Here is a 24336-nt window from a genome sequence, read left to right on the forward strand (position 1 = left end):
AATGCCGATTGGTTGGTCCCGGCCTCTACCTAGAGGTATTGAGAATTTTGTATACAGATACAAGTAGAGTAATAGTTTTTGGCCGTGCCAAATATTGGTTTACACTATGGATCAAGCACTCTAAATGAATTGTATGAATTACTGTATTGTTTACTTGGTTTCCCTCCTGCTGTCTTTTTAAAGCTTTCATGGTATTTGTCTTCTTAAAACAACATTTGTAAGAAAATGTTTTACATTCTGTTTTTAATTCCTCTTGTGCTATGTACTTCTTAGCGGGTCAGTACTGACAGACACAACTCTTTGTGGGTTTAGGGATGGTTTTATTTTCCGTAGTGCAGGTGTCTTTCGTGATGCCAGATTGTAAACACAGTATGGCAAAAGTCAGAGGATGGTCTTCGGTTCCCTGGAGTCTCTTCCCGTCTGATGGCGTCTTCTAGGCATCCCTGTGGTCTTCTATGGCTCCCTCCTTCTTCCACGCCGTGGGATTGCTCGTGTCAAGGGAAAGGAAAGAAAGTATGTCAGTGACCGGGTTGATTTACGTGCTCTGGGGAGGGGAAGTGAGGGAGCACCTTCCAGCGAGTGACGAAGCCTAACGATGGGGTAGTGGAAGTGAAAGGTTGGGGTTAGTGCAAGACACAGAGCTTAGCTCGGAGAATATGCCCCTAGGCGTCCGGTCTCTCCTGCCGCCCGACCCAGCCCAGGAACCTCTTGCGTACCTGGGTTAGCCACGCTCCTCCGGGAGCGTGGCTGGATGAAGCGTGGTCCTGGCCGTCCCTTGGCTCTCCTGATGTCTTCGGACTCCCGACTTCTTCTCCGCCTGATGGTGTTCGCGTTCCTCCCTCTTCGGTTCGTCTCACGCTCTCCTCGCTTCGTTGCTCCTCACGCTCCTCCCGTCCATCGGTATAGAGACACACCCATTTCCGGGGTTCATCGTCTAGTGTTGGTGCAGCACCTGTTACCTCATGCCAGAGGGCGGGGCTGCATTCTGTTTTGTCCCAGTTAAAGGTGCAGTATCCTGAGCCAGCGGGGCTCTCGCTGTCTTCGTGAGTTGCCCGCCACTCGTCCTGCTGAGTAGAAAAGAAAGGCAAAGGGTCATGTTGGGCCTCCCACCAATCTATTGTCCTTTGTGACGCCTCCCTGGGAACTCCGGCCCTGTGACGCACCTCCTCTCCTGGTTTCTCCCGTTCAGGGAGAGGAAAGATCCTGGACAAAACGTCTGCGCTAGTGTTTTCTATGCCTTTCCGGTGTTTTACAGTAAACTGAAAAGGCTGGAGGGACAGGAACCACCGGAGTATCCAGGGGTTATGGGTGTGGTTACGACTCATCCATTGGAGAGGCGCATGGTCTGTGTACAAGGTGAATGGGTGACCTCCTAGATAGTAGCGTAGTTTATCTATGGCCCATTTCACGGCTAGACATTCCCTCTCAATAGTGAGGTACCTCTTCTGCCTGGGGAACAGCTTCCGACTGATATATACGATAGGGTGATCTGCCCCGTCTACAGAGAGTTGTGAAAGAACTGCCCCTCTCCAGTGATTTGAAGCGTCGGTGTGTAAGAAAAAAGGCTTTGAAAAATCAGGGGAGTATAACACCGGGGAGGTGGTTATAGCTGTTCTTAGGGAATGTAAGGCCTCCAACATTGGCTCGGTGGGGTGTGACAGGACATGGGTCTTTACATCTTTACGAAGGTTGTCAGTCAGAGGGGCGCTTTTTCTGCAAATTGAGGTATAAATCATCTGTAATACCCTATTAAACCCAGGAAGGCTCTCATTTCCCGTTTAGTGGCAGGAAAGGGAGTCTCAGAAATGGCTCTGACTTTTTCTATTTGGGGAGCAATGAGGCCATCTCCTACGACATACCCCAAGGTACTTCACTTTTCGGTACCCTGCTCGTGATTTCCTGGCGTTAATATGTAGTCCGGCCTCTTGTAGTGCTTTTAGAATCATCTGTAGGTGTTGGAGGTGGGTGTTCCAGACAGGGCTGAAGACCACAATATCATCGAGGTAGGCTGATGAAAAACCATGGAAGTCCTGCAGAACCGTGTTCATTAATCTCTGGAAGTTTGCTGGTGCTCCGTGCAATCCAAAAAGGGAGCACCGTGAACTCATAGAGCCCATCCGGAGTTGAGAAGGCAGTTTTTTTTCGATCTTCTTCACGTAATTGCACCTGCCAGTATCCCTTGGTTAAATCTAGGGTGGTGATATAAGTGGCATCTCCCAATTCTTCAATTAGCTCGTCGATGCGTGGGATGGGGTAGGCATCAAAAGACGAGATTTCATTGAGTCTTCTAAAGTCCATGCAAAAACGGGTACTACCATCGGGTTTGGGTACTGTTGGACTTGGCGTTTTTTGCTGGGTCATCCCAGAACTTTTTACCTTCCTCCTGTAGTTTCTCTGACCTGTTTCTGTTGGGTTTATGACTCTGGGCACTTTACCACTGCTGCAGTGCTAAAGTGCATATGCTCTCCCTATTGGAAATTGATGTATGAATTAGTGATTCCATGATTGGCTGGTTTGGTTTACCTGTCAGACCCTAGTACAGTGCACCAGGGGTGCCCAGGGCTGGTAATCCAAATGCTGCTGGTAGGTTTGCAGCACTGGTTGTCCCACCCACAGAAGCAGCCTGTAAAAGTGTGTCTATGGCTTGCCATTGCAGACACTGTGTGCAGTCTGGTACTGCCATGCTGACTGGGCAAGTGCGCTCACTTGCCAGTCCCTAAACCTTCCCTTTTCTTCATATCATACACTCCTATGGTAGGCCCAAGAGCAGGGTGCATTGTAAGTATAAGGTAGGACAAGGCCTGATGTGTGTGGCATGTCCTTATAGTGAATTACAGCCATTTTCGTTTTTCACTATTGCAAGGCTACCTGTTCCACATTGGCAAGAATGGGCAGTTTGATTATTACATCTTATAATCCTAACTGACTCAGGGAACATGGTAGAAATTTGAGTTTAGTATGCCTGAACTCAGAATGATAAAATAGATCTTTTAGTGAAGTTGGTTTTAACATTCTGTGTTTGAAACTACCACTTTTAGAAAGTAGGTATTTTCTTGTCTAACCATCCAAACCAGCCTCTGCTAGGTTATGTATTCCTTGTCTGGAGTTTTAGTGACAGGGGCTGGGGATTCCAGGAGACAGGGTGAGTCAGCACAAGGCTGAATAGAGAGATCTGCATCTAGATGGGTAGGAGGAGTTGCACCTGGGACCTGAATAGGGCTGTGCCTTCCCTCCACAATGCCGGCTCCACCTCCTGTGGTGCGTCTGATGTCTCTGCCCTGCACACTGAAAGGAAAGAAGGAGTCTTGTCAACAAAGTGCTCCAGGACTGACCAGAACTGGTTTGGACTAGGCAAAGGCCTCTTTGCCTTAAGAGAACAAAGAGAAACTGGGTTTGAATATTGGGACCCAAACCCAAGAACTTTAGATCACTTTGGGAAACAAGAAGAAACCTTTGCTGAGGAGAGGAACCAGAGAGACTGAGGAGAGACTATCCCTAAGCTGAAGTGCTGCTTGGGGGATTGGCCTGCAGTGGTTGCCTGACTGCCAAAGAGAGGAGAAAAGGAACTTTGTGTACTTTATTCAACTTGTGAAGGATCTCCTGCTGAAGTCTCAGGGACAACAGACTTCAACCACCAGCTCCGCAGAGTTCTTTGGAAGTGCCTGCAGCTGTATTGGGGCCTTCTGAGAGACTGCGTGTCGCAAGGAGCTGGAAGCGCGACTCACGAAGAAGAAGCGTGTCGCCGCTGCAGCCGCTGCCGTTGCATCACTGAACAAGGGTGTCGCTGCTGTAGCTGTCGCATCGCATCGTAAAGAAACGTCTCACAACATCGAAGAAGAGAGTCGCAGTCGCAAAACTGAACAAGGGTGTCACCGCTGCAGCTGTCGCATTGAGCCGAAACGTCTCGCATCACCAGAGAAGCGGTCCACAGCCACTGTCGGCGCATCACTGAACAAGGGTGTCGCCGCTGCAGCTGTTGCATCGAGCCGAAGCGCCTTGCATCACCGGAAAAGCGTGTCGCAGGGCCTCTCGCGGCTCAGAAGAATCGTTGAGTCGCCGCGCGGCCGTTGGGCGTGCACGCATCGTGTTGCAACAAGAAGAAGATGCCATCTTTGTTTCATTGCACCGGATCTTCATCGCATTTCGGCGTTGCGGGCCGCATCGCCACGGAAGCGCAGTAAGAAACCGACGCATCACCGTTCCTGCAACACTTTCATTGTATAGCGTTACGCATCCAAAGGTACATTGACTCAAAGTGTCGCATTTTTAAAATCTAAAGAGAACTAAGCTAATTCTACCGTTTTAAGTACAGTATTGTGGATTTGTCGTTTGTGGTCTTGTGTTAAATCTATATAAAGAATACTTATTTTTGATATAAAACTTGTGTGGTGTCCATCTGTAGTGTTGTCACTTGATTACTGTATGTGTTCACAAATGCTTTACACACTGCCTCTGAGATAAGGCTGTCTGCTCGTGCCAAGCTACCAAGGGGGTGAGCTGGGGTTATTTTAGGAGTGTACCACCTTACCCTGACTAGACGCAAGGGTCCCTATTTGTCAAAGGTACCTACCTCTGCCAACTAGAGACCCCCAAATCTAACAGGTGCCATCACGATTGGTGAGGACCACTCACTTCTCGATGGCTGGATAACCCCTAATAGTAGCATGTCTTGCACCTCTTTCTGTATGGCAATTCTTCTGGCGGCAGGGATTCGATAGGGCCGTTGTTTGATTACCTTTCCAGGCGGGGTGTCGATCCGGTGGTCTGCCAGGTGGGGTTTTCCTGGTTTGTCTGAAAGTATAGCTGCGAACGAGCTAATAGCCGTTCGGAGGGAAGTTTTCTCCTCTGGGCTAAGATCTTCGTTTATGACCAGGTGATCTAGGGTGGTGTGGTCATCTGCTCTGGTTAGTAAGGTAAGGTGGGTGGAGGTGGGCAAAGACCCTATCCACTTTTTTAGCATGTTTATATGGAACGTCTGGCTTCGGCTAGGCGATAACTGTAGCCTATATGTGGTATTTCCAATCACTTTGGAGATTTTGTATGGCCCCTTCCACTCTACTTGGGACGTTTTAGTAGTTGAAGGCAACAACACCAAAGCCCAGTCACCCAGGGACAGTTTCCTCCATTTCTTCCCTTTGTCATATATGGCTTTTTTGTTGTTTTTGTTTTTCTTCTAAGTGGGAGTATGCCAAAACCCGGAGCTTTCCTATCTTGGCTTTCAGTTGTTGGGTGTACTCTAACATGTCTCTGGTTTCTAGCGCCTCTTCTTTTTCCCAAGCTTCCCTTGTTATTTCAAGCAGGCTCCTTGGTTGTCGTCCATAAAGCAATTTGAAGGATGAGCAGCCAAGAGAGCTTTGCACTTGCCCTCTGATGATGTATAGGGCTAAAGGTAGCAACTGATCCCATTCCTTCCCGTTTGCACTCAACATTTTCTTCAGAGTTGTTTTCAGAGTACCGTTATATCGTTCAATCAGCCCGTCGGTTTGGGGGTGGTATACCGACGTCTTGATGTGCCGTAAGTCCAGTAACTGACAGACCTCTTTCATTATACGTGACACGAACAGTGTTCCTTAGTCGGTCAATATTTCTTTAGGGAAGCCTACCCTTGAAAATAGTTCCAGGAATTTCTCTGAGATATTACGGCTAGTAGGAGCCCGTATGGGAAAAGCCTCGGGGTAATGGGTGGCATAATCCACTATCACTAGGGCATACATATGCCCCTTCTTAGTGCGAGGAAGAGGTCCGATCAGGTCCAACCCGACCCTCTCGAAGGGGGTTCCTATGATGCGGATTGGTTGTAAAGGCACTGCTGGGGGTCTATGCGTATTCCTTTTCTGACATACCTCGCAGGACTGACAATACCCCTTAACGTCTTTATACACCCCGGGCCAATAAAAATGTCGGAGTAGGTTCTGAGTGGTTTTCTCTGCCCCAATGTGTCCGGCCGTGAGGTGTGAATGTGCAAAGAACAACATCTGGTCCCTTAACGACTGTGGCACCAATAGTTGGAGGGAGCCACTATGGGAGCCCTGTCTGTATAGCAGCCCTTCCTGCATAAGGAACCTCAGGTATATAGGGGTATCGTTGTTCTGTGATGCATGTGCTTGTTTCCAGGCATTGAACAGTGTTGCATCATTGGCCTGGGCGAATCTGAAACTTCTATCATGTAACCAAGGTTCAGGGGTTGTTAGGCCTGACAAACGAATTTCAGGGATCCTCCCTGATCCTGTCTTCTTGTCCTGTTTGCTCACTACCTTAAGAAAGAGTTCCAAAAACTCGGGATTATCTGTCCCTATTATGACTTATTCTGGAAGGCTTTCCAACACCCCTGCCTTAACAGTGTATGTTACCCCATTTTCACGTGTGAGGTTTATAGCAGCCAGAGGATAGGCCTTGACATCCCCAAGTACACACCTAATGTGAACGGGGGTGTTGGTTATGATTTGGTTTTGGTGTACAAGGCGTCCCTGGATCACTGATTGTCGGCACCCCAATTCTAGGAGGGCCTTTACCTGTCTCCCATTCACCCTGGCACTCACATGAAAGGTGCTCCCCATCTCCTGTACATCCCCATCCATCCGTGTACATAATGGATTTGGAGATATAACCCACTTCCATCGGCTCTTATGTTGGTTTTTTTCGGGGACAGAGGCGAGCAATGTGGCCCCAGTCACCACAGTCATAGCATTGCGGACCCTTGAAACTAGGTTGTTCAGGTCTCGGTATTTTAGGCCTCACAACGTCTGAGGCAGTTTTATGTCTTCTGTCGTACTTCACTACCGCTTGCCGGCTTGGTTTCTCCGTTTCCCATAGTGGTGTTTTGGGTTGTGCGCGGGAATATGTGGTGGCCATATCTATGGCCTGTTCCACGGTGAGGTGCGTATGCTGCCTCAAACACTTCTGGGTGTTATAGGGGAAGGCGTCTAAGTATTGCCCCAAGTAGATCTTTTCCATGATTTCCTCCTTGTTGCTCACTGCAGGGGTTAGCCACTTATCGGCAGCCATCTTCAGTCGAAAAAATAAAGAATGGCCACCTATCCACAGGCCAGCCACATGCTCTTGTCGCCCTCTCGAAATTCAAGAGGAACGCATCAGGGTCCTCACCCAGCACGTATTTCTGAAGGGAGATGCCAGAGGGGTTAGGTGTGGCAAGGCAGGGAGGGACCACTGGGGGACCTTCTATGAACATTTTCTGTAGTCCTTCCATTTGGGCTGTGATAGTATCTTTAATGATGTCCTGGTCAGCTTGCGCTGACGTCATCTGGCGTTCCACGGCCCATTCGAGCTTTTCTTGCCCCTTCACAAGATGCTTTATCAGGGACTCCATCTTTGGTTGGCAGATGTGTTGGCTTATGTCCCCATTCTCCACCATTGTTAGCGGGTCAGAACTGACAGACACGACTCTGTGGGTTTTGTGATGCTTTTATTTTCCGCAGTACAGGTGTCTTTCGTGATGCCAGATTGTAAACACGGTACGGCAAAAGCCAGAGGCTGGTCTTCGGTTTCCTGGAGTCTCTTCCCGTCTGATGGCGTCTTCTAGGCGTCCCTGTGGTCTTCTATGACTCCCGCCTTGTTTCACGCCGTGGGATTGCTCGTGTCAAGGGAAAGGAAAGAAAGTATGTCAGTGCCCGGGTTGAGTTATGTGCTCTGGGGAGGGGAAGTGAGGGAGCACCTTCCAGCGAGAGGACGAAGCCTAACGATGGGGTAGTGGAAGTGAAAGGTTGGGGTTAGTGCAAGACACAGGGCTTAGCTCGGAGAATATGCCCCTAAGCGTCCGGTCTCTCCCGCTGCCCGACTCAGCCCAGGAACCTCTTGCGTACCTGGGTTAGCCACGCTCCTCTGGGAGCGTGTCTGGACGAAGCCTGGTCCGGGACGTCCTTTGGCTCTCCTGACATCTTCGGACTCCCAACGTCTTCTCCGCCTGATGGTGTTCGTGTTCCTCCCTCTTCGGATCGTCTCACGCTCTCCTCGCTTCGTTACTCCTCATGCTCCTCTCGTCCATCGGTAAAGAGACACACCCTCTTCCCGGGTTCGTCGTCTCTTGTTGGTGCAGCACCTGTTACGTCATGCCAGAGGGCGGGGCTGCATTCTGTTTTGTCCCAGTTAAAGGTGCAGTATCCTGAGTCAGCGAGGCTCTCGTTGTCTTTGTGAGTTGCCCGCCACTCATCCTACTGAGTAGAAAAGAAAGGCGATGGGTCATGTTGGGCCTCCCACCAGTCTATTGTCCTTTGTGACGCCTCCCTGGGAACCCCGGCCCAGTGATCTCTGTGATCGGACTAAAGTTATATATGATAATGATGAGTTGTAGATTTCCATACCATACACACACGCATAAAAATAAGGCAGAACTAATTTCTACCAAGTAAAACATTCTGCATTCATAGATGTCAGGCAAACGCGTTTTTTCATTTTTCACTTTTTTCTTCCATGGGTAAAATATTTTTCCCTGTGGAGAAACGGCTTTCTCTACATCCACATCAAATATGAAGGCATCCCCTCCTCATTTCCACCTTGACAGTTGGGATTGGGTTCTAGGATGGGAAACAGCGGCGAGGGATATCTGAGAAGCCACAAAATTTAGGATGTTCATATTCTTTTGCAGGCTAGCCAACCCAAGAATGTCCAGAATCCTAAACATTTGAACGCACAAGTACTCACATATAGGAACAATTTCTGCATTTGTATGTGTACCATACGCATGTAAGAATTCTACCATCTTCAGTACTGAACTGGACTTTATGTATGCAAATTGCATATTATGTACATGTAAGTAAGACATAAGTGTGCAATGTGCTTAGTGAACCGAGCTCAAGCAAAACAGGCACAACTCACACAGATAAAATGCATGTTAACTTATTACACAACAGTAGCTCCATGGATTCAGCAGTGTGCCCTTTCTGTGGATGCTCACAATGTTTTTGTTTTAAATACTATATAACACTATGGACCTATCTACTAGATTTCAAGGTACTGTAACTGTGATTCTCAAAACGATATAATGATGGGAAGCAGCAGTGCATTTTTCCTACCCAACAGTGAACATACAGTTATTGTTTCTAGACATCTAGTTTTCTTGTGCCTCAGTCCTTTTAAATTGACGCAAAGACCGTCATTGTCACCGTATATGCTTTATGAATTGTTTTTGGGTAATTAAGCTTTTCTTGTATTGTGTCTGTTACAGGTTCACTTATGTACTTGAATGAAGCAACACTACTTCACAACGTGAAAGTTCGGTACAGCAAAGATAGAATTTATGTAAGTATCACTAAGTGCCATTCAGAATGTGTTTTGTTTGAGTTTCTTAGAAAATTAAGTTTTTTCCTCAAAGAACCTTTTCCAGATAACCCATTGTATTAAGGTCAGTTTGTGAAAACAGATTATATTAGTAAATACTACCTGAAAATATCTTTAAAATAAATTAATTTTCCCTTTATGTCCTCAGATTTAAATTAATAGCGTAATGATTATTAAAATGTAAAACCTGCAATAAGATGTCAGTAAAACTTTATAGCTTGTCAATTTACATTTTATCTTGCCTGTATAGTAAATTCATAATGTGAATTTTCAGTAGTGTAAACTTGTCTTATTCAGTGTCTAGTCGCTGCATCTTTTTTTTATTATCAATATTGTTTTAGTGAATGATTAAGCAGATCTATATACTGGTTGACAGGTAGTGTAAGTAATATACTGTTGAAGTAAATCATTGCATCCTGCTTCAGCCTAAGATCAACCACAACTGTCGAATTACGCTTTTGGCCAACTTCTGTTAAATTAAACAATTTAAATTTCTCACTGAACGCTTCTTCTATCGTCATCCACTTATTCACCAAATGTGTTTGTGGATCCTAAATTTCCTTTTAATCCACCAGGGAAACCATTCTCCCACAATTGACTGCAAATAAATAGTGGATGGCACAAGAAATCATCTAAATCAGCTTTATGTTTATTATCCCTGCATGAGACAGTAGAGCTAAGCCTCACCTAATCCAGAAATACAGAGAAATGGCCCATTTGTGTATTTTATTTCATAAGAAAGAGAAGACTTCCTTCAGCAGCCTGTTTCACAGGTCACCATTTTAGTATTCTCTGAAAAAAAGAACTACTCAGTAATGGATCTTTTGCCTAACCACTGTGGGTCCTTGCTCCAGAGTTATGACTCCTTCATTCAGATATTTTCACAATTGAACCTTTCCAGCAGATTTATCATTTGTCATGGGTAATTTCATATTAGAGATAGTTACACAAGTTGTTACCATCTGCCCCCCATCTAAAGTGCATTCTGTAGCTTTCCTAAGATCCACCTACCATTCCCTTACTAATTTTCAAATGTTTAAACAAAATAATCTAATGAAATTCTTTTGGCATAGATCAGACTGGAAAACCATATCTTAAGACATGTAATGTTGGAAAAGCTACTTTGCGTGTGTTTGGATTGGTGTGTCCTTCCTAAATTAATTTAAAAAAAATATATGCCTTTATGCCAAGTCTCTGAACTCTCACATATCTACAAAATTGCTGTGGCGGTGAATAATCTGCTCCTTTGCCACATAGGATTGCCTGTCTCAGGCTTGGTGCTGGAGTGTTCTTTTTTGCAGTATTCCATCTTAAAGGCCTGTTCTATTGGGAACTCATATGAAGCTTGCTTCTATCATCCTTGCTTTAAAAGTTGCTTTCTTCACCTCACTAGTTCTTCCATCTATTGGCTTTCCTGACCACTTGGGCTTTCTATTTTGAGGATTTGCCTCCCACCGTCTACTATTGTGATCAATTCAGACTTGTTTCAAATGCCAAGCCGAATGGATAGGTTAATCTGAACTAGATTGTGACTCAAACTAACTTCAAAATTGTCCCTTACCTTTTATCCTCCACGGTTCATATTATTTCTGTGCAACATGTTTTCTAAATCTTAGGATTTGTCTTCCAATTGTTGGTTGTGCTAGCCCATTATTTGAATCATCTCATTTATCAATCACTATTACATCAAGTCTTCTCTCTCTGTCAGTATTTCATTGGCCTTCACTCTTTTGCCAATAGTTTGCAACTTTCCAGTTGCTAAATATTTTGACTTGGGCCTTTTCCATGTTTTCAATAGCTAACCTGAGTTCTCATCATTAACGTTGTTGTGAGTTACGTTTGAAGATGTGTGCTTCATGCTTATCGTGTTCCTGTGGCATGGCCTCCTACCCTAATCTGATGAGTGGTTACTGGTGTCACAGCACTATTAAACATCATGCTTTCTACTTGTGGATACTTGAGCATTATATCATCATCTGTTCCTTTTCTGATCATTACCTTTTAAGGTGTGTGTGGTCTCTGCCCATTTGCCCTTCATAATTAGATCGGAACTGGTTTGGTTTCCATTTCTCATCTATATGTAACTTTTTTATTTTTCTGTGAGGTGGTGAAAGTAACTGTTTTGCTGGATGACTATTATCGTGATCTCTGTTGCTGTTAAGGCATTATGAGGTATCCATTATAAGAATGTGTTCTTGTGGGTAGAATTACGAACATGCCATAGGAGTGTTTGTTTCCATATTGTTCCTCATATTAGATTGTTTCTGAAGGGACACATGTGCTGTTTTTGCCAGCACTAAGCAGGGACTTTCTGCTTGCTCATTTGCAGTAAACGGTATTGGAAACAAGAGCAACCCACTGTGTCTAGTAGGAGGCTGGGTACATTATATGCTCACAGAAAACAATGGTTCACTAAGGTTTCATCTAACCCTGTGTTTTAAGCTTAAGAGGCAAATCTTTTATCCATGCAGTTAATGCTACAAAAAGCCAAGCTGGTCGGTAGAAACGTATATATTAACAATATTTAACGCTCAAATAACTTTAAACGAGGTAATCGGCGATGATGATGATCACACAGTGAAAATATAAAAATGATACACAAGACAAGGTCCTATTAATAGAGAGTGGACCTAGTGTGAATGTTAAAGCGTCCACATCTTGACCTTGTTGAGCAGTGCAAAAGTTTATCATTCAGGGCTACATAATTTTGGGCACGTGGTAGAGTTGTGATTGTGTTCAAAGGTTCATGAGTGAAGACAGTTTAAACAGGCCCAGAGGAACATAAATAAAGAAAATATGAATAGGGCTGAAGGAGCACTAAATGCTGGACTGAGACAGATTATTTATATAAGTTCTAGCTGTAACAGGATTTGAGACCGATCTGACTGTCACTGTTTAAGGCAGAAATACCTTGCTCTGGCTCAGGTTTCTGCAAAGTCAGTCCTAGAAGGCCAGATCCATGCCAGATTTTGAGCATATCCCCATTTAGATAAATGTAGTTATCTTAAAAATCTGTCATGGATCTGGCCCTCTAGGACCGACATTGTAGAATCCTCTTCTAGCTAATGGATAGTGGTAAAACATATCCCAAACACAAACTGAGATAGTATTATTTGCATGGAAATCATAAAGGCACGGTTCCAAAAATGGATGTGGAAAGTCTGTTGTTTTAGATAACTTGTATTTATGTTTTACAGTGGCACTTGCCACTGCATAGCTATAGTTCAGCTTCTCTTTCCATTGAAAAGGCATTTTTTGGATGTGCCTAAAACATTTGACTCCATGGACAAATTTGCACCAAACTTGGAAGTTGCTTGACATAGCTCAAGTCCAACACACCAAATTTCGTGCAGATCTGTACATGTGGAAAAAATTGTTTTCCCATTTTAACTTACATGGGATATTTTTCTCACTTCTGCAGACCAAACCATTAAACTGATTTACACTAGACTTGGAAAGATACTAGAACTTTACTCAGAAAGCATTCTTAAGTTGGTTTGGTGTAAATCATCCAGTAGTTTAATGGTTATTAGTTTTTTTTTTTTAAATGTGCCAGTTAGTCTAGACAGGTTTAAAAACTTTTGTATGTCTCTCCCTTTTAGACTTCTGCCAATCACAGGTGAATATTTCCAAGAACAGCCACCATTCATGTAGCAGAACCCCCTCCTTGTCGTTAAAAGTCTTTATTTAGACATCTCTGTTGATTTTATACTCAGACACATAATCAGAGGTTCTTATGCTCACTGTCATTGACTCAGTGATGCCTGCATGGAGTGAAAGGCACAGACACAAAATCAGTCACCCGGAGGAACATGTGTTCTCCCACCTCCACTCCCTCAAATGCACACTGAGGGGGTACTGAGGAAACTGACCATGCTCACCATCATTGACTCAAATACTTACCAATGGAGTGAAAATCACTGTGACATAGTCTGAATTTCTGAACAGTTTGTCCCCCGTTTCATCTTTTATTTAAGATTGGGGACTTAAGGATGGGGGTGCAAAGAAACAGCCATATGTGCTATGTGTATATTTTAAATAATCCCTCTGCAGGATTGCGGGCTTCATTAACTCAACCTGTATATTGACCATTCTTTGCAGGCAAAACCACTGTCTCGTAGAGTTTATAGGAGCAGGTTTCACAAGTTAGTTTATCTGCAAAGGATTTTCTCCACCACTTTTCTGCTTGTCTGCCTTTTTGTTTCAAGAGCAGGAAAAAGTATGACAGCCAGTCGGCATTATGTTCCTATTTGACGTGGTTGTCTTTATTTTCAAAGTGTAAAGTGTATTCAGAGATACGCTGTTTGGTCTGAGTTTGTGGTTTAATGGTCTCAGGGTCTTTGACTATATCTGTGGATGAATACAAGTTCTTATAATCAGCATACACACAATATAAGGATGCATTTTAAAAATATCTAACCATTATATAAACGGAGTGAGTTCTTGCTATAATAGCAGCATCAAATATTGGATTGTACCAGTAAACTGGATTAAAATAAAAAGGGGAGTGGCGGGATGGCGAGGTTGCATGGGCAAAATTGAAAAATCTAACATATGTCTGGCAATACATTTTTGCCCTTTGAAATTCTTCTTGAAACCGCGTCTGTCCAGTAATGTAAGCAATCATTTGCAATGCAATAGGTCTCGCATTTTCAAGAGTTAGAGCTATAGGCGTTGTAAATGGCAATCTCTCTTACCTATCCATAAAATGTCAGGTTTGGTTTGATTACTTGTTTTTATAACATATGTAAACTTGAGCGTATTATCCGTGAAATAAAAAGTAAATGTTAAATGAAGGAGTCGAAAGGTATTTAACCACTAAGCACATCTAAGATAAGAAAAACAGACCAAAGTGAATACATTATAATATTTTATCAGATGATCATTGCCAGTTACCTTACAGTTGTCGACCGTTCTTATTCCTGTAAGATAGCGTTTGTGACCGGGTTGCACGGTTGCTCTTCGCTTCTGCTGCCGAGTAGTGGAGGTGGGAAGAGGGGGTGTCATGTAAGTCTGGGGACGAAGCAGTGCTGGAAAGTACAGAGTGCGGAGTTTGCTAGGTGGATTTGAGTCAATACCATTAGCACTACTCACTGCAATTCAAAAGACAGAGGAAGCACTTCTGCAAGGGACAGGGTTCCCATGCTACCAACTAAAAAGGCATGTGTTGTTGCAAAAATAATTAAAAGAATGTGTGAAAAGTTGTTTGTGGCGAGCTTCGCGGAAGAAAACAAAAGCGCGGCCACCATTTTAACTATCAAGTGCGCCTAGTACTATGAAAGTGAAAGCGTGGCATGGCGCGCTGTTAAAAAATGATAAGTCAATGTTTGTAAAGTTGTTTTTGGTAAGCCGGGCATAAGAAGACAAAAGCGTGGCCCCCATTTTACATATTAAGCGAGGTGTGCACAAAGCAAGATGTGGGAGCTGCTATGAAAGTGAAAGTGTCGCGCTGTCAAAAATGAAGAAAATAGTGTTAATAAATTTGATTTAGGAGAGCTGCGCATAAGGAAACAAAAGCGAGGCCGCCATGTTAAGATGAAGTAACAAAACAAAATAATAAATGTTTTAATCCAGGCACTGTTACTAAGCAGCGCACTAAGGAGGGAAGTCACGATGCAGTGAGACACAAGGGCGGGTTGCCGAAGCAGGAGAGCATGTCGTGCCTCCTAGAGCAACTATGAACAAAGCATAAATTAACTAAATAGCCCTCAGTAACAGTTAATGCCTATATCCTGAATACAGCATGTCTCAAAGAGACCGCGCAAGAGCTACCTAGGTGATACCTAAAAATAACAAGCCAAAAGATAGTTTGCATCAGTTCTAATCAAATCGTCAAATATTAGTATTAGTTTTCTTGTGTTTTGGAGTTCTTCATGTTTTGAATTTGGACACATACAATTGGGGAATATAAAACCGCATTTACTAAAATATACTTCTGCTGGACAGGTCACTTATTCCTTATGTAATTATTTGTACAAGAATAACTAGTATTTCTTACTGCTACAATTGTATGTTTGAGGTAGTAAGAGAGATTATAGAGGACGGTAGGAACAGGCGCAGTGTGTTGACTGGACTGCAAGTGTGGAATATTGCTCTACACGTCCGTTTACGTTGTCAGAGAGATGCCAATGGATTGTAGTTTCTGCTATAGTAGTAGTGCACCATCCTGTGGAGGTAGTGTGCTGCCTTCCTACTTGTCGTAATTTATGTCAGGAATTCAGTTAGTATGTGACATATCTACCATAGAGTGCACATTTCTATCCCATTTTATGGTGTGGGTGCCACAGACTCAATAAGAACTGGCAGGACAGACTACCTAACTCTTTTAGTTACTGGTTGTTCGAAAATTGTGTTTGATCATTCTTAATGTATTTGGATTTGCTTTTATAAATATCGCCTAAGACTGCACATGCGCTATCTGTTGCAAGACATGTTGTTAGCAGATAGGGGGCTTAAAGCCCACCAATTGCTTACCATTGGCTGGCTTCAAATGTCACTCTCATTTGCTTGTTTCTTACTTGTCAGCTTCCGTAGGCTATCCTTTCTCTTATTGAGTTTGCGCTCCCCTGGAGCATGGAAGCATTACTTATGTCCTTCCATTGCTCTTTAGTCAGGCGCTATTTTTTCCCTTCTGTTTAAACACTTCACAACAGTGCATATATTTTCCAGCTGTCGTCTTCCACTGTCCATGTACTCCCCCTCCATGTTCCTCTTCTCACACTCCCTCTGTGTGCTGTTGTTTCCTCCCCGGCCACCTTCCCTTGCTGTTTTTTTTCCCCACCATCCCTCCCACCGCCAATTTGCTTCCCCAGCTCCTGCCCACTCTTGATTGCCAGATTGATGCCACAGCCCCTCCCACCTGCCATCTGTTATCTTGCTGCCCCATCCCTCCTGCCCACACTCAATTTTCAGCTTGCTTCCCCATCCCCTTCCACCTGCCCTCCGTTGTCAACTGACTGCCTGTGCCCTTCCCATCCACCCTCCAATGTCAACTTGCTGCCCCAGTCACTTCCACCCACCCGCCGTTTGCCTCCTCAGTCACTCCTGCCCACCTTTTGTTGTCTGTTTGCCCCCCAACCCATCTTGCCCACGCCCCATTGTCCGTGTGATTCCCCTGCCCTTCCCGACCACCTTCCCTTGTCAGTGTGCTTATGTTTCCTGCGTGTCCTCTCCTCCACCTGCATCCTTCTCACCCACCCTCCCTCTTTGTCTCTGCTTTCCCCAGCCCATACCCCTGTGTTTGTTTTTTAATAAGAAAAAAAATGCATTAGAACCTGCCATACCACAGTGCTTTAAAAAAACAATATATTTTTAGCCGTGCTGCTCAACACAGCATGCCTAAAAATCATTGCTAAAGACAATATCTCTCATGGGTGAGACCTAATGATTTGGCTCATTCTTGCTAGTAATTGGTACAGTCATATGAGGAACAATGTAATGTTAATCTAATATGATATCACGCACGAATCACCCCGGTAGGGGCTTCTCAGCACTAAAGCAGATCACAGGTAGGTGAAACGTAGAGTTAGAACAGCGCTGTCATGAGCATCTTTCTGAATTTTATGTGATCTGTACATGTGTGGATGTAGTCCAGCAGTTCATTCTAGTATGAGGGGGCCAGATGGGAAAAAGACCTACCCCCTGCTCTTAACTTTCTAATACGCAGGACAGTGAGCAAGGCTTTGTTGCTGGATCTCAAAAGCCTGACTGGACAGTAGTGTTTAAGCTTCTGGTTGAGGTACCTGGAGCCTTTCCCCATAAGCGACTTGTGAGTAAGGCTGCAGAATTGAAAGATTACTATTTTCCTTACAGGCAACCAATGTAAGGATCTCAGAATTGGGATTGAGGCAGTGCCAGAGGGAAGACTGCAGATGAGATGGGCCGCTGTGTTTTGCACAACATGATGTTTACAGAGTAGTCTCATTAGCAGAAGGGAGTAAGGCATTGCCATGATCAGATGCTGATAGTGAGCACCTGGACCAAGGTTTTCCTCGCTATGAGAGAAAAGGGAGAGCTTTCTCAACAGGCGCATCATTTGGAAACATTTGCCGACAGTAGGCAGAACCTGCTCTTTTATAGTTAAGGTTAAGTTAAGAATTGACCAAACTCCTCAGGCGGAAGCCTGGAGAGCGAATTGAGCTAAGCATAGCCTTTTAAAAATGACTACTGTCACTTGATTTTGTGTGTGTATCTTTTAAAAAGCTCACCACGCCGCAGGGCACTTGACCAGCACGAATTGGCACGGGTAGCGGATATTAGCACTGCCGCGTAGCCTTCACCTGATCACTCCTCCCGACGCTAGCACCGCGAGGAATCTGGCCACGCCCCTTTTTAGGCCACGCCCACTGCGACGAGTATAAGACGCTGACTACAAGCGCCATATACAAGAATTGACCAAACTCCTGAGGCGGAAGCCGGGAGAGCTAATTGAGCTAAGCATAGCCTTTTAAAAATTACTACTGTCACTTGATTTTGTGTGTGTGTCTTTTAAAAAACTCACCACGCCGCAGGGCACTTGACCAGCACGAATTGGCACGGGTAGCGGATATTAGCGCTGCCGCGTAGCCTTCACTTGATCACTCCTTCCGACGCTAGCACCGCGAGGAATCAGGCCACGCCCCTTTTTAGGCCACGCCCATCTCGGCAACCGCATATACCTTGTGCCTCGGCCGGAAGCGCAGCGGACGAGCGCAGCGGGAGCGCCGTCTGCGTGCCGAAAGCGCGCCTAAGGCAAGCCCGTCTGCGCCCGTCCGCGCCAGACCAAGCCCAGAGCCCAGAACCCCTGCTTCACCGACTCCATTTCCACTAAGATATACCCAGGAAACCCTGCACAGGCTAAGGGATCTCCCTGCCGTGCCCTGTCGCTGTACCCTTACCTTAGAGGAAGGATATTCCCGCTGTTCAAACTGTACATACAGGTTGACCCCACACCTCCCCCCTAAACCAAACTGGCTCAGGATGGCCCTGCTTAACTGCAGATCCCTCCCGAAGCACCAGGCAGAAATCAACATACTCCTGCAGGATTCGGAAATCGAGGCCTTTTTTCTCACAGAAACCTGGCTTCAGACTCGGAGCCAGATATTATCCAATCACTCTCCTCTGGCTACCTTATAAAGCACCAGAACAGACCGTCCGGTATTGGAGGTGGGATTGCGATTATCTACCGAGATTACCTGCCCTGCCAGTTTAAAGAAAGCCCCATCCTGGACTGTGAAAACGTACATTTCTCTATCCATCAGCCCCCATCCACTACCATCTCAGGGATACTAGTTTATCGCCCACCAGGACTGCAACGACGATTTTGTGATTCCCTAATGGACACCATCTCCTCCCTCGCCTGTCTATTCCCAAACTTCACGGTCTTGGGAGACCTGAATCTCCACTTCGACGACCCCTCTAACAAATCAGCTGCCGATCTCAAAGCAGATCTAGCCTCCCTGAATCTCCATCTACAAAGTAACCAGCCCACCCACAACAAGGGCCACTTGCTGGACCCCATATTTACCAACCTCACGAGATTAGTTGTAAATACCCCCCTCCCTGTCCCATGGTCAGACCACTTCTTAGTCCCCCTTAAGCTACAATTCTCGGCTGTGGTACCAGAGAGACCGCCCCACCAAGCACCCTCCCGCCCGTGGAAAAATCTGGACACAAACTCTTGGGCACAAGTACTCACTTCCACCATACCGGTACTGGACCCAGACCTCTCCAGAGCAGACGTCCAACTACACGAGTGGATTAACCAATCCCTCGACGTTACTCTGCCAGTCAAACCCCTCCCCAGTAAAAAGAGAACAGCCAAATCCCCGTGGTTCACCCAAGAACTACGCAACCTCAGGAAGAAATGCAAAAAACTTGAGCGCCTTTGGAGAAAGAACTGGACGACGGAAAGCAAAAACGAGTATAGGGACGCCATCAAGCACTACAAAAACTGTATAAAAAACACACAGGCAACCTACTTCGAGGAAAAAATAGCAGCAGCAGCCAACTCTGCGAAAGAAACCTATTGCATTGTACGTTTACTCACCAAAATTCCAGACCCCTTACCCACACCCGACCCATCGGGCATTAGATGCAACCAGCTTGCTGAGTTCTTTTCATCAAAAATTGACAAAATTCTTACTTCACTTCCAGCCCCCAACTCCTTTCAAATCCCAGACATTACCCCCCCCCCCCCCCCCCCCGGCCTCGAGGCTCCATGCCTCCGAACTTTTCCCCAGATTACCACAGAGCTATTTCTGTCCACTCTACAAACTGTAAAAAGTGGCGCTCCATCAGACCCAGCTCCCATGAGCAAATTAAAACTGGTCGCCTCCACTGTTGCCCCTCCTCTAACCCACCTCATTAACGCCTCTTTCATACTTGGCTCTGTTCCAGCCAACTGGAAGAAAGCCACTGTTAGGGCTCTTCTAAAGAAACCCCACCTTGATCCCACGGACCCTACCAACTTTAGACCTATCTCTCTTCTTCCTGCTATCAGCAAAGTGGCCAAACGAATCGTCAACCACCAACTCTCCAATTTCCTAGAAACCAATAAACTCCTGCGCCAATCTCAGAGAGGGTTTAGACCTGGACAGGGAACTGACACCGCTCTGCTAGCCGTGGTCGAGGAGGCAAGAACCATCATAGACGCAGGAGGATCAGTGGCAGTGATACTCCTCGACCCGAGTGCCGCCTTCGACACGGTGGATCATGCCATCCTCATCCACCGGCTAAGTTAATAGGAGTCTCTGGCTCCGCCCTGTCCTGGATCAAATCCTTTCTGGAAGAAAGAACCTTCCAAGTGTCGGATGGCACAGCAGTGTCCACAGCCCTTCCACTACAGTGTGGGGTCCCCCAGGGCTCCTCCCTGAGCCCCACACTTTTTAACATCTACATGTCCCCTTTAGAGGACATTATTGCCCCATTTGGCATAAAAACAGTCATGTATGCCGATGACACCCAGCTGGTGGTCTCGATCAACCAGATGAGCAAAAGCCTAGACAATCTGGCAAGGTGTCTCGAGAGCGTTTTCCACTGGATGTGTGAATCTCGATTAAAACTAAACGGAGAAAAATCCGAGATACTTCTCCTGGGAAACCCACACAAACTCCCTCCATCCCTTTCTTGGCTGCCATGTATGGGAACGCCTCCTACCCCCAAACCCGAAGTCAAAAGCCTTGGCATCTGGTTGGATCAAAACCTCAACTTCAAAACTGAGGCCAGAAAAACCACGGGCACCTGCTTTGGCCTCATTCGAATGGCACGAAAGATCCTCCATCTGATCCCCTTCCAATCTAGGAAATTGCTGCTGCAGGGGTTGGTGAATTCCAGACTGGACTATGGCAACGTCCTGTACCTGGGGGCACCGGCATCAGTTATCTATAGATTGCAATGCGCTCAGAACGCTGCGGCCAGACTCCTAACCGGAACCAAATCAAGATGCTCTGCAAAACCAGCACTCAAAAGCCTGCACTGGCTTCCAGTTAAAGAAAGGATTACTTTTAAGACCTTGTGCATTTCACACAAAATAATGCAAGGCAGTTAAAGCAAGGCAGAGGCCCCCGATTCTGAGATCCTTCGTCAAACTCCATAACTCTAACAAACAACTCAGATCAGACTCCCTCTCCCTTGCCAGCGTTCCCAGAATAAAAAAGTCCAGATCCGGGGGGCGCTTGTTCTCCTACAACGCCCCTAAACTGTGGAATGCTCTCCCACTTGCCATGCGGAGAGAACACAATCTTTTGGCCTTTCGTAGGCAACTAAAAACTTGGCTCTTTCCATAAACTGTCACTTCTTCTACTCCCCCTCTGGAACTTTAGGTCATGTCAGCGCTGGGACGCCCTAGGGTAGCTATGCGCTTTGCAAATCCCAATTCAAATTCAAATTCAAAATTCAAATTCAAAATTCAAATTCAAGGTTTTTGACTACCTGTTTAGGTATTGGTGCGAAGTCAAGTTCTGCAGGCCATCAGTCATCCGACTAAAGCTGTTTTGCCTTACCGAACAGCATGATCTTGTTTTTTCTGCTTTCAATTGTAGGCAGTTGGTTGACATCCAAGCTGCAATAGCTTTCATCCCTGTCGCAAACCATTGTTTTGCTTTGACCAGATCTTTGTCAAAGGATATGACCAACTGCGTGCCATGAGCATAGGACATAATTTCAAATACAAAGGATTTGACGTTCTTGGCAAAAGGGGCAACATATATGTTGAAAAGCATAGGGTTTAGAGAGGAGCCCTGGCTCACTGCCTTGTCTTTCGGCATGGTGAGGGATTTGAAGGAGCCTAGAGAGAATGTTTGAGTTCTGTTATTTAGAAAGTCACAGAACCATTGTAGGGCTGTTCTAAAGATTCCAATTTTGTACAACCTTTAATGCAGCAGCACAAGCATGGATAGCGTGTTAGCATCAAGAACTAGTCGTATGTAATCTGTGACCGCCACTAAGGCAGTCTCACTGCCTCGACTTTCCCTGGAACGTGTAAAGTGTTATATGTCGAAAAATAGTCACAGTACAAATCTTTTATCTTTGCCATTTAAAAGCCTTTATGTGCCGTCACAGAGTGACATGCCACTATGAAGCAGATAGTGCTTGCTAGACCTCGAAAAGCTTGTTCCTCTGCAGATCTGTCACTGAATAATCCCAAATTTAAGGACAAACTGCTTCATATTAAAAATACCTAAAACTGAATTCATTGCTTTAGTTGACAGCTTTAAATTGGAATAATGAAGTCAGCCTGCTTGAGTAATGCTTCAGACAGGAACATCCAATTCCATTCTAATTTATTACATACCCCAGTGTAAAAAGAATGAGGCGTTCATTGGGCTCGGCTCGTGCTAAACTATATTCGTTATATCAACAACATTTCACCAAGAAGTCTAAATTGTTTAAATTTGACGGAATTATATTCTTAAAAACGTAGGAAAATAGCTAAATATCCTTTTCCAGAAAACAAATATTATGTTTCGAAGCTAAATTAATAAAAGAAAGAAAGACACGAATACATCGTCTTTAGCAGGTGTGGAGTATGTGTTAGAACATAATTCCGGGTGTATTCCTTCTGTCAAGGCACATTAACGCGACAGTTTCTGCTGTCGCTAAAGCTGACTTTTCTCTTCATTATTTTTAAATGAAGCAAATACGTGGCTCCTTTGGCACCTCTTGGCTCAAATGACAGACTTAATCTTTTATATTGCTCTCAGGTTGCCTAATTGTACTTACTTAATTCTGACCACATTGGGGAGTTAGTCTTGCCATCTGCTCTTTCAGTGACAGCTGTAACACAGAAATGAGCAAGAGGGTTGTAATACGGGAGTGGAACTCTGGGCATGCGACGATACTGTGGCAGGAATCACATATATGACCTGTGAGGTCAGTGTGTGCACGCGTCTTCATTACAGCCCCTCTACTGCGCCTTGTTAAGGTTGACAAAAGCACAATTGTTTGTGGTAAAGCTTTTGTCATGAGCATGAAGCACACTTTTCTCCCAGTCAGGATGTCTTTGTTCCCAGGAAACGATTAAGAATTAGCATTACCTGCAGCAGCAGGTGGCAAAAGATAAGATGTAAATGTATTTTGTTGTCAAGAGACTCACAACGTAGGTAAGCTGATTGACACCGACCTTTTAAAAACCACAATTTGTTAAGGAATGCAGACGTTTTTTTAGCTTTGCTAATAAAAAAAACGTGATATATCTGCAATGCATCTGAGATGAAAACGAGTAAAACCTTTTATTTACAGTGCTAAGAAACCACATGAAGGTTAGTAAGCGTAAGATAAAGCTATTAGTTTGTTAATTGTTACATAGTGACCATGTTTTTCATATAAAGCTAACACTGTAGCTCTGATGGCTGATGTCAGGAGGTGCCCTTGCAATGTCGACCTGCTTCTAGAAAACCACATGTAAACAGAGGAGAGGATAACATTGTTCCAGTGGAGCGCAAGGGGCGGTGATATGCAGGGACTGCATGTGCTATGGGCGATGCACGCTGATCTGTGTTAGCAGCTTTAAGGCTGTGTTGGCCATTTCAGCAAATGGATGTGAAATGTTTACATCAAGGATCCAGAATGGGACAGCGTCTAATACAGTGTCACGGGGATTATGCAAGACACTTGGTCATCATTGTATCTTTTACATGTTTAAATGTAAACGCAGAAGGCTCATTAACATCCGACAAAACAGCAAATGAAGCAATTTAGGTGCAAGATTTAGTGAATTTTGTAAACCCTGTTCGGTCCCCTGGTTTTGACCTCACAACGTGAAACTCTCAATTCATTTGATTTCAGTTAAGCTGGACTGGAAAAGTGGGCTAAGTGTAATATCGACCCCTAGTCTTTTTTAATTAAGTTGCATTGTTTTTTTCTTTTTCCTGCAACGTTTTTACACATCATACAGCCCTTGTAATATCCTATAACCACTAATCTCGCTTTACTTCTTCCATAATAAGGCTGATGTATATAACGTCATATTACTGCATTTCAAAACGTGTTACCTAGAGATGCTTTGCGTTATGGACATGGTATTACACTAACTCCAATGTACATTTAATCTTACGAGAATGTCTTTACTCTTATCAAGATAGCTCCTGGCAAGCCGCCTGATTAAGCAACGATTTGCTGTGTACGGTAGACCTCAAGGACATGTTTATCCGTCTATCCATCATGTAAGAACACAGGAAGTACTTATGTGGGACCCAACCCTGCGAGTATCGGACACTTCCAGTAATGTCAGAGTTGACTTTGGGCCTTTCCAAAGACCCTTTGCAAGCATCCTGGCCCTGGTGATGGCATTTCTACAGCATCAACTTCCACTTGTCCTTGGATGATTACCTCATCCAAGCAGCTCAAGGGAGGGAGTAGAGGTTTGCCTAGCAATGATCCACATTAACGCATATAGTCCTGGGTTCACTATGAACGTCTCTAAATCCTCGCTGTTGCCAGTTTACAAGGATTACATTAATTGGAAAACATTGAGAGTCCATCCTTCTGAAAGCTTGCCCTCCTGCACAAAGGGTAACAGCCACAGCCTCACAGTAGACACTTCCCGATGGCTGCATCGCTGTC

General features: G+C 45.0%; 1 protein-coding gene across 9 annotated transcripts in view; it reads left to right on the plus strand.

The window, feature by feature from the left end:
- The window catches only part of MYO6 (myosin VI), an 856486-nt gene that overhangs the window by 315140 nt on the left and 517010 nt on the right, over nt 1-24336 (plus strand). For all 9 annotated transcript variants that reach the window (XM_085610973.1, XM_085610975.1, XM_085610976.1 and 6 more), the window contains exon 4: nt 9182-9255. In XM_085610973.1, coding sequence (XP_085467099.1) covers nt 9182-9255 — 74 coding nt within the window. The remainder of the gene's footprint in view (nt 1-9181; nt 9256-24336) is intronic.

The sequence above is a fragment of the Triturus cristatus genome, chromosome 6 (assembly GCF_964204655.1).
Source record: "Triturus cristatus chromosome 6, aTriCri1.1, whole genome shotgun sequence".
Classification (NCBI taxonomy): domain Eukaryota; kingdom Metazoa; phylum Chordata; class Amphibia; order Caudata; family Salamandridae; genus Triturus; species Triturus cristatus.